General features: G+C 46.1%; 2 protein-coding genes across 3 annotated transcripts in view; one reads left to right on the forward strand and one right to left on the reverse strand.

Moving 5' to 3' along the window:
- VSIR (V-set immunoregulatory receptor) overlaps window positions 1–6127 on the reverse strand; it is a 61537-nt gene extending 55410 nt beyond the window's left edge. Inside the window, exon 1 of the mRNA XM_020994440.2 lies at window positions 6012–6127. Within this exon, the coding sequence (XP_020850099.1) occupies window positions 6012–6018 (7 nt within the window). The 5' untranslated portion in view covers window positions 6019–6127. The remainder of the gene's footprint in view (window positions 1–6011) is intronic.
- CDH23 (cadherin related 23) overlaps window positions 1–17661 on the forward strand; it is a 606235-nt gene that overhangs the window by 564103 nt on the left and 24471 nt on the right. Inside the window, exons 41-48 of one of the 2 annotated variants that reach the window (XM_020994435.2) lie at window positions 3436–3569; window positions 4680–4889; window positions 5799–5906; window positions 8387–8489; window positions 10483–10608; window positions 13056–13259; window positions 13643–14101; window positions 16195–16311. In XM_020994435.2, the coding sequence (XP_020850094.1) occupies window positions 3436–3569; window positions 4680–4889; window positions 5799–5906; window positions 8387–8489; window positions 10483–10608; window positions 13056–13259; window positions 13643–14101; window positions 16195–16311 (1461 nt within the window). Of the gene's footprint in view, window positions 1–3435; window positions 3570–4679; window positions 4890–5659; window positions 5907–8386; window positions 8490–10482; window positions 10609–13055; window positions 13260–13642; window positions 14102–16194; window positions 16312–17661 lie in introns of those variants that run through there. The other variant, XM_078150822.1, reaches the window with a different exon arrangement.

The raw sequence follows: 17661 nt of genomic DNA on the forward strand, positions 1-17661 counted from the left end.
TCCCCACCCCACCCTCACTGACAGTAGGGGAGTGGGGAGCAGGAGGAGGGCTGTGGAGGAGCTGGGAGTCCCCATTTCTTTAGAGACACAGAACATCTGGCTCAGGAAATCCTGCTCCAAACAACATCCGCCTGCCCCACAGGGAAACTTGGCAGCCTTTTACTATCGGGAGGAAGGGGCCGAGGGACTTGCCTGGGTAGGGGCCAGGTGGGAAGAATGTAAGGGACACGGACATGGGAGGGGCTGTTGGGAAACCTTGGCCGAAGGTTTGCCTGTCTCTTTATGTCATTGTAGTCAGAGCAGGAGGAGCCCAGGGCCAGGCTGGGAAAGGGTGGAAGCTTAAGGGAAGCAAGACAGGCAGGAGAGATCGTGGGGGAAGCCAGGACTCAGTTCTCAGCCTTGAGCCTGTGATTGCTGTGTGACACCTGGCTGTTTACTTTCCCTTTCTGGGCCTCAGTTTCTCCCAGCTGTCAAAGAGGAAAATAAAAAGTAAACTCTTAGCCTCCTAGGTTAGTACCAGTTTGTCTGAAAAGGGTAGAAATCCCCAGTGTGGTCAATCCAGCAAGCCAGGGTAGTTTCTAAAAACCGAAAACAAAAGGGCATGGACCTTGCCAACTGTATTACGGCCTCCTGCCACTGATGGTTGACATGTGGAAAAGTCAGAATTTAGTACAAACCTGAATGGACCTAAACAGAATGAACAGTAGCTTAGGATGAATCAGAGGTAGAGGTGTAGACCCTGTCCTTCCTGATAGGGTCACTCACTGTGCTGCTGGGTAAGTTGGTTCACCTTTCCTGGCCCCAGCTGCCTCATCTAGGTAGATGGAGCAGTGGGCCTGGAGTCAGGAAAACCTGAGTTCAAATTCTGCCCCAGAGCTGTGTGACACAGGCCAAGTCAATGAACCTCTGCCTCAGTTTCCTCCTCTGTAGAATGGGGGTAATAATAGCCTCCTGGGGTTATTGTGTGGCTCTGATGAGGTGATATTTATACAGTACTTTGCAGACCATAGAAATGCTAGCTATGGTCGTTATTATCTATAAAGTGAGGGGGCTGGGCTAGATTGATATTCAGGTCCCCTACAATGCCAGCGTTCTGGGATTCTGTGGGTTTTAGTCCAAGTGTAAATGGATAACCTCACCCTGTGGTATTGAGGAAAGTGAGCTGCATTTGGAAGCCAGAGACCTGGGTTCAAATGCAGCTTCTGACATTATGTGAACCTGGGTAAGTCCCCTCACCTCAAGACCTCAGCTTCCTTATCTATAAAATGAGGAAACTGTACCTCTAAGGTCCCTTTCAGCTCCAAATCGGATTCCATGATCTCATATGACCTTCGGCCAATACAAAAGAGCCCCCAGGTGCCCGTGTGTATATAAGGGGAAAGGAATTGTGGGACAAGGGAAGAGGAGGAGAGATTGGGGCTGGGAGATGGCCCTCCTGCTATGCTCAGCCAAGGCCTGTTACAGGGCTGGTCTCACGCAGAGGCGTACTAAGTGGTCACCCAAGCTGGGTGATGAGGGGCAGGGGGGTGGCCCAGACTCCCCCAAATACATCTCACGCTGCTGTGCCACCAAACCTAAAATTCCATAACTAACCAATCAGTCTCTTGCGTTGAGAAATGTCAGCTTGTTAAAAAATGAACAGATTACCTAGTCTAAGATTTCACCACTAAGTCTCTCGTGCTAATGAGTTTACCAAATGATTTTCCTCGGGGCAGTGTGAGCTCACCAGTATTCAAACCTGGAGATGCCCTGGGATGAAAGGTAAAACAGCTGTGTCCAGGAGGTTGGGCTGGGATGGAGTTAACCCTGAATTTCAAGGGCTGTTTAAAAGCATTGAGGAATATCCTCATTGCTGGTGTTAGAGATGAAGTGGGAGAAACTAGCTCCCTGGTATGTGGAAAGGAGAAGAGGGAGGGGGTCAGAAAGCAGTGTGTTCCTAAGGGAATGAGTGAGTAGAGAATGGAAGAGAGGGAGGAGAGAGGAGAGAAGGAAAGAAAGGGGCAGGGGATGGGAGAGAAGGGGAGAGGAAAGGAAGAGGAGAAGAGGGGGGAGTGGAGGACAGGAGGAGAGGGAGAGAAGGAGGCAGGGGTGGGAGAGAAGGGGAGAGGAGGAGAGGACAAGAGAAGTAAGGATAGGGGAGGGGAGGGAAGAGGAAGGGAGAAAAAAAAGGAGATGGGATAGGGAAGGAGGGAGATAGGAGGAGAGGGAAGGAGAAGAGGGGATGGGAGGGGAGGGAAGGGGAGGGGAGGGAAGGGGAGAAGAGAAAGAAAGGCCATATAGAAAGAATGGAGGTGGGGTGTAGGAGGAGTGGGTCTGTGCACGAGAGAGAAGGAGATTGGCGAAGGGTTCCAGAAGTAAAGGGAAGAGTAACTAGCTAAGTGGGCAAGGGAACTTGATGTGAGCAAGTGTGTAGGGCTGGGGTACCCAAGGTTCTGTTCTGGTGCTGCCCTCTGTGTTGCAATGCCCATATGGCACAGAATATCTAAGAGGCAGGTGGTCTGGAGTCTCCACAAGGGCAGAACGGGGAGGCCCCTGATCCAACCTAGACCACAAACCATGGGTGACCACAGTATGACTGCAGAAGATAAGTCCGTGACAACCAGATGCCTGAAGGGAAGAAGGGAGGAAGGGCATGAACAAAGAGGACCCATTTTGCAAGCTTCACAATTTGGCCAAGGGCAAGCCACAGCCTGCTAATCCACACCTGGGGACTGGAGGCATTAACAGAGAAGGGTTGGGCACTGAAGGCTGAAGGAAAGGATCATTCTCCCCAAAACCAAGACCCCAAAAGAGAAGGTGATTTGTCTGATACCAGAAGCACATAAGGGATTGGACAGGGAACAGAATTTGGATCTCCTGTAATCCCTTCTCTCCATAATTCTCTTCTTACATTCCTCCCCCTTTCCCCAAACCCTTGACACTTCAAGACATTTGTTCCCTACCCCATCCTTGGCATATCCCTCTTCAAATCTAAAAAACATCTCAGGAAGGAAAAACAGAGGCACAAGCCCCTGACCCTGGCTTGGCTTCTAGTCCAATAAGATTTTGTTTTTCTTTTATAAAATCTGTATTGATATTTTTTGTTTTTTATCACCTTTATTGTTAAATATATCATTTCCCAGATAAATAAGTGGTCTCATATATTAAAGAATTTTTTTAAAAGAAAAAGAAAGAAGGGGGAGTGAGAAGCAATATGGCAAAAACTAATCAACACATCAACTGAGGCTGACAGTGTTTACCCCATTCCAGACCCACAGTCCCCCACCTCTGCAAAGAAGGGAGGGGTGGTACATCTTCTCATCTCTTGTCCAAAGTCAAACTTTTCATTAAGGAAGGGGAAAAGTGGAAGGGGAGAGGGCTGGGCTCTGTTCAGTTCAGATGGGACTCCCCAAAACTTTGCTTCCTCCTGAATCTGGTTCCTGTCTTGGCCTCCAGGTGAGTTTCTGATCTCTCCTGTGGAGGGAGAGCTTCGGGTCCGGAAGGATGTTGAGCTCGACCGGGAAAACATTGCTTTCTACAACCTCACCATCTGTGCTCAGGACAGGGGGATTCCCCCACTCAGTTCCACGGTGAGTCTGTGCACAGCGAATGGCACGTGGCTCTCTCACCCACAGCTGCCCTTTCCTTCTCCTCCTCCTCCTCACCTCTGACCCTTGTCGGGCAACTTCCTTCTACCCAAAATTTGAACAGGTTCATATCTTCTGTTACCTCAAGATTTAATCTCATTGGGCTCCCACAGTTATCCCAAGCTTTGCTGGTGTTTGGACTTCCTGGGCTTTATTTTGCCCTATGCTCATGGCTGGGAGGTCGCTGTCTACATTCTAGGAGCCAGAACCCTAAACCCTACCATAGACTTGCCCAATAACCATACCGACTGGGCTCGTACAAGCTAGGTGGCACAGGAGGTACAGCACTGGGCCTGGGATCAGGAAAACCTGAGTTCAAACCCAGCCTCAGACACTTACTAGCTGTGTGACCCTGGACAAGACACTGCCTGCCTCAGTTGCTTTATCTGTAAAATGAGGTAATAATGACACCTACCTCCCAGAGTGTATGTGTATATATAGTTAATTAACTTGAATTTAAAATTTAAATGAATATATATAAGATTATATTGATAAGGCATTTTACAAGCCTGAGTGTTATATAAATGCTAGCTTTTATATAATAATAATATTAATATTAATAATAATAAAGTAATTGTTATTACTACAGTAGTACTGTTATATAATTTACACAATACAGCCCAGCAATGGGAATGCTGTCCCTCATACCCTAAGTGGTCTAACTAGCATTATCTGTGGTGAGTTCTAGACCTTCTTGTCTGGGACCCTCTGCTAGATTTATTTCTGTCCTCAGATCCTCTTTCTTCTCTTCTTCCCCTTTCCCCCTCTTTCCTCTTCTTCTTTGCCATCTTACTCCTCTTCTTTTTTGTCCTTTTCTTTCCCTTCACCCTCTTCCTCTTCCTTCTTCACTTTTCCCAGTAGACTCTAAGTTCCTTGAGGGCAGGGACTCTCCTGTTTTTGTCTTTGTTTGGCCAGTGCCTAGCACTTAACGAATACTTCGCAAATGCTTATTTTGGTGAAATGAATTCCTCCTTCTCTCAGTTTTTCCCCTTCTTCTTCCTCTCCATTTGCCCTGGACTCATGCCGTTGCCTCTTCTCCATCCCTTGTCCCAGATGCTGGTGGGAATCCGTGTGCTGGACATCAATGACAATGACCCGGTATTGCTGAATCTGCCCATGAACATCACCATCAGTGAGAACAGCCCTGTGTCTAGCTTTGTGGCCCACATCCTGGCCAGCGATGCTGATAGCGGCCCCAATGCGCTCCTCACCTTCAATATTACTGCTGGCAACAGAAACAATGCCTTCTTCATCAATGCCACGGTGGGACTCCTTTCCTCCTCTTGACTCTTTTTGGGCAGTGATTCGTACAGTACACACACACACACACACACACACACACACACACACACACACACACACACACACACACGGACATGGACACAGACACGGACACACCCTTCTGCCCCAAGCCAACCACCAGCACTCAATCCAGCAAAGATGTGTCCTGTTCTTGGGAGCTCATTGAACCTCCTCCAAGATCATGCTTAACCATATCAAAAAGACAGAAACCATACTCCTTGCCTTTGTCTACTTTTCCTTGGCCACTCTGTGACCCATAAAGAAAAAAAAATATGTATGCCTTTAAGTGGAAATGTGGTCTTGGGGACTTTGGTTTGAATGTTACCATCCTTTTCCTATTCCCATCCCTGCCTCTACCCTCCCTCTCAACTTAACCCTTAGCCTCGCTGTCAAGGCTGATCCCCCACTTGGTTATGACCCACTTGGTGCTGGGATTTGCTCCATGGGCACCACTAACTTGGTCTGTTATTAGTATATCTGTCCACATCAATGGTCTGTCTCAGCCAGACCGTGATGCTATTTGTTCGATTACGGAGATTTAGCCCTCACCTCAGGGAGGGATGGAGGGGAGCATTACATGCCATGTTTTGTTGTGGTGGTTTGTTAAATGATAAAAAATTAAAATCCAATTTCTTTGGAGAACTTTATAGCCATATATGAACCAAGGCTGGGAAACACTGCCCCCCAGAGGTCATGAACCTCATCCATGAAACATAGTCTTCTGAGCCTGCTACGGTGGCTGCAACTCATCTATCTCCAGGGCCAAAAGGATGGAAGGCCTCAGAAGAGGAGGGATCTTTCAGGTGGGGAGGGACCTCCTCCCCAACTAGACCCTCAAACACATATTCATTTCACCTCTTCCCTTCGCAGACAGGGATAATCACTGTGAACAGACCCTTGGATCGAGAAAGGATTCCTGAGTATAAATTGACTATTTCTGTGAAGGACAACCCGGAAAACCCACGCATTGCCAGAAGGGTGAGTGAGTGTCAGAACTAGGGGCAGGGTGGGGATGGGGCAGAGGACAAAGGGTGAGATAGGAAGATGGGAAGACTCCTTCTCTTTGTGTATGACGGCCCTTACCTCCCATGTACACAGGTGCTCTCCACAGTCCTGAAAGGATCCTCAAATGTCAGTTAGGTTGAATCATTTCTTCCCTTTGCCATTATCAAAGCAAGGAGGAACAGTTTATGTCCAGGAGATCGCTTTAGGAAGTCTCTTTCTCTCCCCTTCCCTATGTGGTATAGCGGAAAGAGCAGAATTCACTTCCTTCTCTGAGTCTATTTGCTGATCTGTAAAATGAGAGGGCTAGTCTAAATGAGATCTTAGGTGCCCTCCAGCTCTGTGTGACATTATCCTAAAACTAGATTATCTCTGAGCCCTTTGAGCTTTAAAAAATGTTGACGCTCTCAATATCTCCCTCTTCTTCTTTGTGTTGTTCTGCCCCCTCTGCCTTTCTTTGATCTCTGCCTTTTCTTTTTCCTCTTCCCATTTGTTCTTCTTTCCTTTCTTGCGTATATCTTAAGGATGCCCGTGGTGGGGGAGTGGGGAATGTGGTGTAGGAATGAGAAAACCTGGCTCTCAATCTCATTTCAAAAGCACAGTTAAATGGAAATTCAGCAGCTGTTTGGTCCCACCCACGCCTGAATAAGACAGACCTCTACAACATACACGGGAGCCATCATGCAGCTATTGCTTAAAGACCTCTGGTGAGGAGGCACCCCCTCCCTCCCAAAGCACACCATTCCACTTGGAAACTGCTGTCATCAAGGAAGGCAGATTTAGGGATTCTTCTTACATCAGGTCGAAGTCTGTTCTGCTCTTTGGGGCCGAGCAGAACAAAGCTATGCCTGAAGAGAGCTCTCCTGCCAACCCCTCCCCCCGTCTTATCTTCCGCTCTTCTTCATCCTTCGCCAGTCCCCTCGCCATCTAGATCTCCCACTGAACTCCCCACTCACCTACTCTTGGCTTCGACTCTATTCAATGAGCATTTACAGTATGCAAGTATATGCACTTGTCATTGGTACGTGATGCCCAAGCCTTACTCTGTGCGATTATAAAGTCACTCGTAACTGTGCTGGTAAGTCTTTGGAACTCTATAGGCTTGATGTAGGCATATAACATCTCTGTGCTCTAGGAAACTGAAAATGCCACTTCAGTCTCTTGGGGGGATGTGCAGGTGATTGCACTTGTGAGGACATGATCGGTGTCCACAGGTTTCTTGATGCCTCTTTTTCATCAGTTCTTCAAGGATCCATGATTTCATTGGTCAACAAACAAATAAATATTTATTTATTAAAAGCCTACTATGTGCTAGGGACCATGGTAAGTGCTGAGGATACAAAAAGAGACAAAAGATAGTCCTTACCCTCAAGGAGCTTACAATCTAATGGATTACTCATATCAATGAGTAATCACGGATATGAATAATCCCTCAACCAATACAGATCACCACTTCTCTGGGCCCTAGTACACGGTGTTTGGAAGTTACTGTGACCAAAGAATTTGTCAGCCTGTGGCCAACTTGGCTTCTCCCAACTATAGCTAGACTGGTCCTCAGATCACAGGCATTCAGTCTCTCATTAAATCCATACTAAAAGCCTTCCCAGCTTAGTAGAATACACGAGACCTTGCACCCTGCTCCCATAGCCTTGGAGAACCCAAGGTCACCTCCCCACAAGGCATCAGAAGAGGACTTTGGTCAAGGGACAGAGCAGATGAGTGAGTAGAAAGTGGAAACAAGATCCATGACAACCCCCAAAAATGTAAATGAAAATGTCACTGAAAGAAAGATGGATTCTGAGTAACTAAAACTCCAAGTGAACGAATGAGACAACACACTTCTCTCCTCTCAGCAGAGAGGCAGGCAGAATGACATACAGATATCCTTTCCATCAGAGTCAGAGTGTTGGATGTTTTTGCTTAACCGTTTTTCTTAGTTAAAGGGAAGGTTCAGTTTTGGTAAGAGGGTGGAGAGGAATTTCCAGAAATGACTAATGTAAATGCAAAAGGCAACAGTAAAACTTTAAGGACAAAAAAAAAAAAAGAAGAAATAAACAGATGGGAGTTGTCCTGGATATGACACATAAGGAAAAAAGCAAACTAAACAAGATGGATCTCAGGGCCCCGGCAAGCCATCTCAATAACAAAACTACTCATGATTTCTGAGCCCTAGTTTCTCCATGTTCTGAAATAATGGTGATAATTACCCATCATACCTATTTCACTGGGGTGTAGGACCAAATGAGAAATCACTGAAAAATAGAAAATGGCAGACAAAGGCAAAATGTTATTGTTTTCTAAAAGTCACTACCCCCTCCCTTTTCTTGTTTCTGCGTCGTCCATCTGGTGTCCCATGCTCATATTTTGCAGCCCTCTGCCTATAGTATGCCCCTTTGAGAGTGCTGGCCCCTGCCCCTGCCCTGTCCCACCACCATCCTCTTCTTCCCCCCACCCAGGATTTTGACTTACTGGTGGTCTCACTTGAAGATGAAAATGACAACCACCCACTCTTCACCCAGAGCACCTACCAGGCAGAGGTGATGGAGAATTCTCCTGCAGGTATGTCCAAAAGAGACCCAACCCCTGGGAAACCCCTAGGCAGGGTGCCAGGACTTACAGCGATGGGAGGTTGGGGAGATGAAAAGAGGGAAAGAGAATGTCAGTTCATTGAGTTATTTACTGAGCCCCTGATCTTGGCCTGGGCTTTACTAGGCAGTGTAGAATATGAGCTTTGTGAGGATAAGGACTGGTCATTTGGTCAGGCATTGCTCCTAGTCCAATGCCTGGCACATAGTAGTTCTTTAATGATTGTCTTATTGCATTAAATTGAACTGTGGAAGTTTTCTATGTTAAGGGGACAGAGACCCTTGTCAACATAGCAAGAGCTACCAGCTCCATTTCTAGTGTTGCCACAGCTTCCACAAAACTTATTACTGCTTTAAGGTGCTAGCCACGTGGTGTCAGTGGAAAGGAAACCACTTGCCCTAACCTGGCAGGACTTGGGAATCTCCCATTGGGTGTTGGGAGTGAGTGGTGCAAAACTCCAGAGAAATAAAAGACATGAGCCCCACTTTTAAAAACTGCACAATCTCATTGGGGAGAAAAGACACACTAACTTGGGAAATGATGAAATGGTGGATGGGGCAGTTGATGAGGAAATGCCAAAGGGAGCCCTCTAGCGGCTTATGGAAGGAAGAGTTGGCTATGGCTTCTAAGTCTACCTCCTTCAGGGAAGGAACCCAAATGCTGGCCCTGGGAAGATGGATTTGACAAAGACTGTGAATTGGGCAGAGGCTCCTCTCCTAGGAAGCAGAGGAGGTGGTCTCAGATCAGTCACAAAGAGTTTTCTAGGCAAGATTAACCCTCCCACTGTCCTCTCTGATGGCCTCCATTCTGTCCCTCCACCTCAGTGACAAGAGGCTTTAAAGAGTATGCCCTGCCTCCTTTAATGCCAGCATATGGGCTTCTGCCCCCTCTCTACCCTTACCAACAAATTTCCTCCAAGAGTCTGAAGATATCAGGCAGCAGATATCTCCCCACTATTGGCCATAAGGACAAGGCCAGGCATCTGCTTCTGTATTAGAGCACCAAACTTGACTAGGCTGTTTGGTTTGCAGAGTCACCATAAGACCACGGATTTGGGGAACTCAAAGTCAGGGTAGACCCATGTGGCTATGAGTAGACAAGTTGCGCCACCAGGAGGCAGTCATTGCCCAATCATACAACCCCTGGTCACTGAAGCATTGAATGGTGGAAATAAACCTCCTGGTGCATCTATTTCCACAGTCCTAGCTAAACAGGAGTGAATCTTGGGAAGGGAACTAATGTCCCAAAGTACAGCCTTTCCTTAGGCATTCCCCAGAGATCAGATTCTCACACACTTACAGATACATGCCCACAAACATGTGGGTGAATACATACAAGAGATAGCCATGCGTATGTTTATGTACACTTATATACTCAGGTGATAAGCATAGCCCACATTTGCATGTGTACATGTGCACTTGTAGATATGTATAGATATATGCACAAATATAAAAAAGTACATACATGTACATACAAGTATACCAGCACAAACACATACATGAGTGAACATGGGATGCTATGCATGTGCTCAAATTCACAGCTATGTGCTCATGAATGAAAACAGGTACTCACACCTAGCCACGTACAGAAGTTTGCATGTCAGAGGGAAGTCAGGAAACTGCCCAGAGACTCTCCAGGGTGATTCTGCTTCAAAGGCTGCTGGGAAGGCAGGCCTCAGGTCCCAGGCTCAGCCCTGGCCCCCAGTGGGCTTGCTCACAGTTATGTTTTGTTTTCTCCCCCAGCAGGGCTTTGAGGCTGCTCCCCACCTGAGTTCAGTCTGCCAAGGCTACCACAGCCATCGCTCCATCACTTGTCTCAACCCCTGTCTCCATGGGGGCCCTCACCCCATCTACCTCACTCATTCATTGTCAGCCATGGGTCACCTGGGGAAGTGGGAGGAGGGAGGGGGCAGTGGGGACTCATCCCCTTCCCAGAGGTGATGTCTGCATTCATCCATCTCTCACAGGGACTCCCATCACAGTGCTGAATGGGCCAGTCCTGGCCCTGGACGATGACCTTGGCATTAATGCAGTGGTGACCTACAGACTCCTAGGGACCCAGAGTGACCTCTTCGACATTGACAATACCACTGGTGAGGCCTCCAACCCTCCATTTCTTAAGCCCCTCAGTTTCTCATAAAGTCCCCTGCTGGGGGAGATCAGCCCCAGGGCTGATTCTCAACAACCTGGCTGGGGAAACTTCAGAGACTCTGTCCACATATCAAGCTGACAATCAGATTTCATCACCAACTCATGTCTTTTGTGGTCTGAGAAGCTCCAGCTGGCCCCCAGAGTCCTTCCCCTTACCAAGAGATGAGCATACGGTTATGGGGCCCCTCAGAGAGGAAACCATAATGAAAACACTCCCAATGACTCTATGAAAGAGATGGTGTAATTCTCCCACTTTACAGATGAGAAAGTGAATCTCTGAGAAGTCAGATGATTTGTGCAAAGCTACCCAGCTAGTAAGTGTCTGAAGCAGGAGTGGAAGTCAGGTCTCCTGAGACTCTGGATAATGTCCTCTCGCCATTCTGAGGCAAGATAATGATTCGGAGGCATTCTAATAATAACAACCAGTATTTCTATAGGGCCCACTATGTACCAGACATTGTGCTAAGCACTTTACAAATATTGAACTAGACTGAGAAAGACCTGAGTTCAAATCCAGTCTGTGTAATCCTGAGCAAGACACTTAACCTCTCTCTCCCTATTTCCTCATCTGTAAAATGGGGATAATAATAATACCTACCTCATAGAGTTGTTGTGAAGATAAGATAAAATGATGTTTGTAAACCAATACATAAAAGCTAGCCATCATTATAATTATTATTCCTCCATACTGCTGTGAGTGAAGACTGTATGGAATGATAACCTCAGGGCTAAATCTAGCAGCACAGCTACCCGAGGAGACTCCCAAACTCACCACAGCTGAGCCTTTCCTGCACATTCACTGGGAGATGAACTCCCGTGCTTTTGTCTGTGGTTAGGACCAAATGAAACGCCTACCAAAGATGGAGAAATTTTGCCAAAGTGCTTGTTTCAAAGGGTAGGGTTCAATCAACAGGTCACCGGAGGAGTTTCCGTCTTCTGCTGGTTTTGTCGTTTTATTGTTGTCTTACATAGAAACATTCAGTAAGTGAAAGTAATATCAGCTATACCGCAATTCTGGAGCCCTTGGCTTTTCATATACAGCCTCCATCTCTCCCTAGTATAGGCGCCTTAGCTTGCTATCTGATGATGAAGGGGAAGTAGCTTTCCATGAACTTTCTTTGCCTTTCTTTGGCCTCTAGGTCTTCAGGACTCCTTCTCTTAGTACTTCTGCCCATAGGGTCCCCAAAACCAGGTGGCTTACAAGGGAGACCCTTGCTGTCTGCCCCTATACACACCCTAATACTAAACCCATAAGCACACACTGTGTCAAGGCCCTAAAACTTGAAGGATGGAGGTGTTAAGCAGCTTCTCACTATTTCTGTTTGGCAGTTGATTATGAAATCTGTGTGTTTGGGAGGGAAGAAGTATAAGTTTGCAGCATAAGGTCTGAGGAGTTTCAAAAACTCCCCCAGTTACTGGCCTATATTCACCCCCTTGGCCTTTACTATACACTCAGAAGAATATTCTGATGGTCAGAGAGACAGCAGAGATACAGAGAAAACTGCCTTCCTCCCATGGGTCCCCAGAAGCTTAGGCAGATAATGCCAGAACTGAGAGCTCCCCTCTGTCAAGATTACCAGCCTTTAGAAGAGAGGATCACAACTTTTATCCTACGTAGGAGACTGAAACCAAAATATTTGAGTTCCTCTCATAGAGCAGCTCCAACCTGGTGTCCTGTGAACCCTAACTTCATTCATACAGCAAGGCGACTCTCAAGGATTTCAGAAGGGGCCTTGAGAAAGGATCAGCAATTGGAAGGATGGGAAGAGAAATATCAGTTTTAAGAGGGAAATGATTTTTCCTTTCTCTCTTCTTCCTTCCTTCCTGAGGCATCTAGGTAGTTACAGTGGATAGAGCACCGGACCTATACTCAGTAAGACCTAAGTTTAAATCCAGACTCAGACACTGTCTGTGAAGCCCTAAGCAGTACAGCTTCTATCTGCCTCAGTTTTTCTCAACTGTAAAATTGGGATAATAGTAGCACCTACTTCCCAGAGTTGTTGTGAGGATAAAATGAGAATATTTATAAAGATCTTTGTGAACCTTAAAGTGCTATATAAATACTAGCTATCTCTCTAATTTTTATCTTTTTTCTATTTTTATACTTTCTTTTATATCTATTTTCTCTGCCTGTTTCCCCCATCTTCCTTCCTTGTTTTTGCCCATTTTCTCTATTTCTACCCTTGCTCACTCTCTTATACTTTCATCTAACCATACATTCCATTTCTATGCCTTATTCTCTCTCTCTATCTCTGTCTCTGTCTCTGTCTCTCTCTCTCTGTCTCTCTCTCTCTCTCTCTCTCTCTCTCTCTCTCTCTCTGATTCTCTTTCTCTCTGTCTCTCTCTCCTCCTGTCCTTCTTGCTACCACGACTGCCTGTCTCACTGTAGGCGTGGTGGTGGTGAAGCAAGGTGTTCTGATTGACCGAGAAGCTTTCTTCCCGCCAATCCTGGAGCTGCTGTTGCTGGCTGAAGATATTGGGCTCCTCAATGGCACTGCTGAGCTTGTCATCACTATCCTGGATGACAATGACAACTGGCCTACATTCATGCCTTCGACCCTAACTGTACACCTACTAGAGAACTGCCCTGCAGGTGAGAGAGATCCCTGGGGACACACGAGGTCCTAGGTGTCCCAGGCTAGTAGTAAGATAGAAGATGAGTGTTTGGCCCTCATGGACCAGACCCATTAGTCTACTAGGGGCAATATAATCAGTCAGTCAATAAATATTTATTAAACACCTACTATGTGCCAGGCAGTGTGCTAAGTGCTGGGGATACAAAGAAAGACAAAAGACAGTCTCTGCCCTCAAGGAGAAAAAAAAAATCTGATGGGGTAATCAGCAAAAGGTGGGGCTAGAGTTTTAAATCATCTGAAAGAGTCAAAACTGAGAACATAAAATGAATAAAATGCAAGCCTATGAATTGCTACCCAGAGGTTAACATGAGACCCTGTTTTCCCTTCTTTGTACCCACAGGCTTTTCTGTCCTTCAAGTCACAGCCACAGATGAAGACAGTGGCCTCAATGGGGAGCTGGTCTACCGAATTCAGGCAGGGGCCCAAGACCGTTTTGTGATCCATCCCGTCACAGGGGTCATCCAGGTTGGCAACATCACCATTGACAGGGAGGAACAAGAATCCTATAGGCTGGTAGTGGTGGCAGCAGACCGAGGCACCGTGCCCCTTTCAGGCACCGCCATCATCACCATCCTTATTGATGACATCAATGACTCCCGGCCTGAATTCCTCAATCCCATCCAGACTGTGAGTGTGCTTGAGTCGGTTGATCCAGGTACCATCATTGCCAATGTCACCGCCATCGACCGTGACCTGAGTCCAGAGCTGGAATACTTCATTATTGACATAGTAGCCAAGGATGACACTGACCGCCTAGTACCCAACCAGGAAGAGGCCTTTGCTGTGAATATCAACACAGGTATAAGAGCTTACTCTCCTTTTTCCTTCTCTTTCTCAAGCTGGATCTTCCCTCCTCCTTTTCTTCACTCCTCCTCTCCTCCCTTGCTCTCTGTTTTTCCCCCTTGCTTCTCTTTCCTTATGTATTCTCTCTTCTTGTAATAAAGGAAAGAATGCAGAGTCAGAGTAAAAAGACCTGAGTTTTGGTCCCTTCTCTACCACTTACCATGGGCAGTTTGAATGTGTTTCCTCATCTATAAAATGGGGCTGAAAACACTTTTGCTGCTACCTTATAGAGTTGTTATATGGAAAATGCTCCTTAAATGGTAAACTCCCTCTGGCACATATTGTCTGTGGTTGGGGCAGGTCAATTGACCTCTTATTGCCTCAGGAAACTCTCCAAGACTTTAAGGTACAGCCAAGTTGTTGATCTATATTGGTGGAGAGAGTTTTCATGCCAGAAGTTCCCTATATGCATGAAATCAAGAATCCAGCCCCTGCCCAAGAGCTAGTGTTATTGTTATTTTCTTTACTAACATTAATACTCCCTTCTTTCTCTTCTTCCTTTGCCCCTTCACTCTAACTTCTCTTCCCATTTCTAGCTCCATTGATTGCTAACTCTCCTTTCCTTCTTCCTCCATTCTGTTCTTCTCTTTCTGTCTTCATGTCTTTCTTTCCCTCCTTCTTTGGTATAATCTCCATTTCCATCTCTTCTCCCAACTAAATACCTCTCTTCCCTCCCAAGCCCCATCTCACCTCTTCATTTGGATTTCATCTCCTATTCTTGTCTCCTTTTCTATCCTCTCACTTTATCTTCCTTCTGTTTTTCCTTCTCCCCTTTCCTTTTGCCATTTGCCTCTCTCTTCTCTCTTCTACTCTGCCCTAATTGCTCTGGGGTCTCTCTCCCTATGTCCTCCACCTTTGGTTATTTCTCCTATACTTTGAACTAACTGGTTTTAATCCTTTTCTCTCTTTCTCATGGCTGGCAGGCCCACAGGTTTGAGCTTTCTATTTCTTTATCACTTCTCATCTCATCTCTTGTCTGCTTCATACCATTATCTCTCTTCATATCCACTGCATCATTCCTCATCTTCCCCATCCTGTGGGGCTGCCCACTGGGGCCATCGTCAGCCAAGGTGGTAGATTGGCCTTTGCAGACTGAATCCAGCCATCCCCTCCCCTTTCCCCACTCCCCAGACCTGGGAAGGGGGAATTAGAGGAGGAGAAAAAGGAGGAGGAGACCACTGCTGGGGTAAGTGACAGCCCACATTGGTCTGGGGGACTTTTGAGGACTGGGGGCCTGCTAGATAGGCCTCAGGAATCTCAAGCAGCAGATTTAGAAGAGACCCAATGGGGAAGGCAAGAAGTTTCACATCAGAATTGGGGGTGGGCATTAGAGGTTACCACTTCACAGTTGGGGGAAGAATGGCCCTTCCAGATCCTCCCCTTAGACGTGGGAAATCCAAATGACCTCTGCTGTGAATGACAAACATTCACATCTGAGGGGTGAAGAACTCATCTGTTGACTTGGCAGTGTCTCTAGGAGACAGCCAATAGAAAGGAAAGAGATGATTTCAAAAAAGATTTGAGGCATATATAAATATAAATATGTGTGTATATATCCCATAACACACACACACACACACACACACACACACACACACACACACCCCAAGACAAAGGGGAACATTGCCTCACTCTCTTGCTACAAACACCCACCAGGTTTCCCACACCCTGGGACTTTTCCCATTTAGAGTTGCCCTCAATATCCATTTTAATATTGTAATCTGATTCTGCCTGGTTATTAATACTGGGCAAGGAGAAGACTGTGACCCAGAGAGATTTGTCCAAGACTTCACTGGCCAATAGCAAGAGGTCTGTATATTGCACTGAACCTTGAATGGTTCCAGATGGCCCATGCACTCTGAGCCAGACAAGGCCAGAGAAGTCTATAGGACAAGAAATGATTTCTTCCCTTCCTTGCTCTCTGGGGAATGGAAGTGGGGGGAGGGGCTAGGAGGAAGAATTGGGAGAATAAAGGAGGTTGTTATTTAGGCAGGGACTTCTGGGGGAGCTCCCAATGAGACTAATGGTAGGACTGGTCTGACTTGACAGGTTCTGTGATGGTGAAATCGCCCTTGAATCGAGAACTGGTTGCCACCTATGAAGTCACCATTTCTGTGATTGATAATGCCAGTGATCTGCCTGAAAACGCTGTGAGTGTGCCCAATGGTAAGTAAGCCATGTCTGTAAGGCCCTTACCTCTTTGGCTCAAAAGCTTAGATGTCTGCAAGGACTTTAGGCCAAACTTATAATTATCTACATGTTCTAGGAGCCTAAACATTAATTATAGAAGTTCTTAAACTGGAATCTGTGAACTTTTTTTAATATCTTAACAATTGTATTTTAACATAATTGGTTTCCTTGGTAATTCTGTGTGTTTTATTTCACGCATCATTAAAAACATTATTCTGGGGGGTAGCTAGGTGGCACAGTGGATACAGCACTGGCCCTGGAGTCAGGAGGACCTGAATTCAAATCTAGCCTCAGACCAAACACTTGACACTGACTAGCTGTGTGACCCTGGGCAAGTCACTTAACCCCAAGTGCCTCAAAAAAAAAATTATTCAGAGAAGGGGCTCATAGGCTTTACCAGATACTGCCAAAGAGGTTCAGGACACAACGAAAGGTTAAGAACTCCTATTCCAATAGATGTGATATCATTGATCTAAGTATTCCTTCTAACAATGCAGCCCACAATCCATCCATGCCTGCCTGTCTTAAGACTCTCATCCATGTCTTCCCATGAATTTTACACAAGGGATCCATGCAATGTACTAGAGGGATTCCTTGTGTTCTCTTTACATTCCTAAAAAGTAGAGTCAAGTCAAGTCAATTAGTATTTATGAAGCATTTGCTATATGCCAAGCACTATGCTGAAGTACTGGGGATATAAATACAAGCAAAAAAAAAGCAATCCCTGCCCTCGGGGAGTTTACATTCTAGTAAAAGAAGACAACTCAGAAAAGGGAAACTAAAAGAGGAGGGTGGTATGGTGTCGAAGTGTGGAGAAATGGAAGTTCCAGGAGGTGCTCACCAACAGGTGAAGGGGCAGAGGAAGAAGGTAGTTGATGCATGGTGTCAAAGTCTGGAGAATTTAAAGAAATTAACATAACAATGGACATAAGAAAGGTTAAAATAATAACAACATATGACTGGGTAGGATGGTTAATGGTAAGTGACAAGAAATACAGATCATGTTGGACAATCACAGACTATATAAAGAACCAGACCAAAGATCTCCAGCACCCTGGATAGCTCTCCTGCTGGAGGATTTATGGAATGGCACAGATAGAAGTCCATGAGAAAGCAAAATGGGAATAGACTACAATCTGAACCTGAGTAAGGTAATTCACCAGTGAGATCCCAGATCCATGGAGACATAAAAGTATGAAGAATAGCACATCTTTCTGAAGCATTTAAGACTGAGGCTCTGGGAGTTTGAATAAGTTGCTCAAGGTCACAGCTAGTATGTGTGTAATTCAAGCCTGGGTCTTGAAGTCCTTTGCTTTTTTTTACTGC

Source organism: Phascolarctos cinereus, unplaced genomic scaffold, assembly GCF_003287225.1.
Source record: "Phascolarctos cinereus isolate Bilbo 61053 unplaced genomic scaffold, phaCin_HiC Scaffold_3;HRSCAF=262, whole genome shotgun sequence".
Classification (NCBI taxonomy): Eukaryota; Metazoa; Chordata; class Mammalia; order Diprotodontia; family Phascolarctidae; genus Phascolarctos; species Phascolarctos cinereus.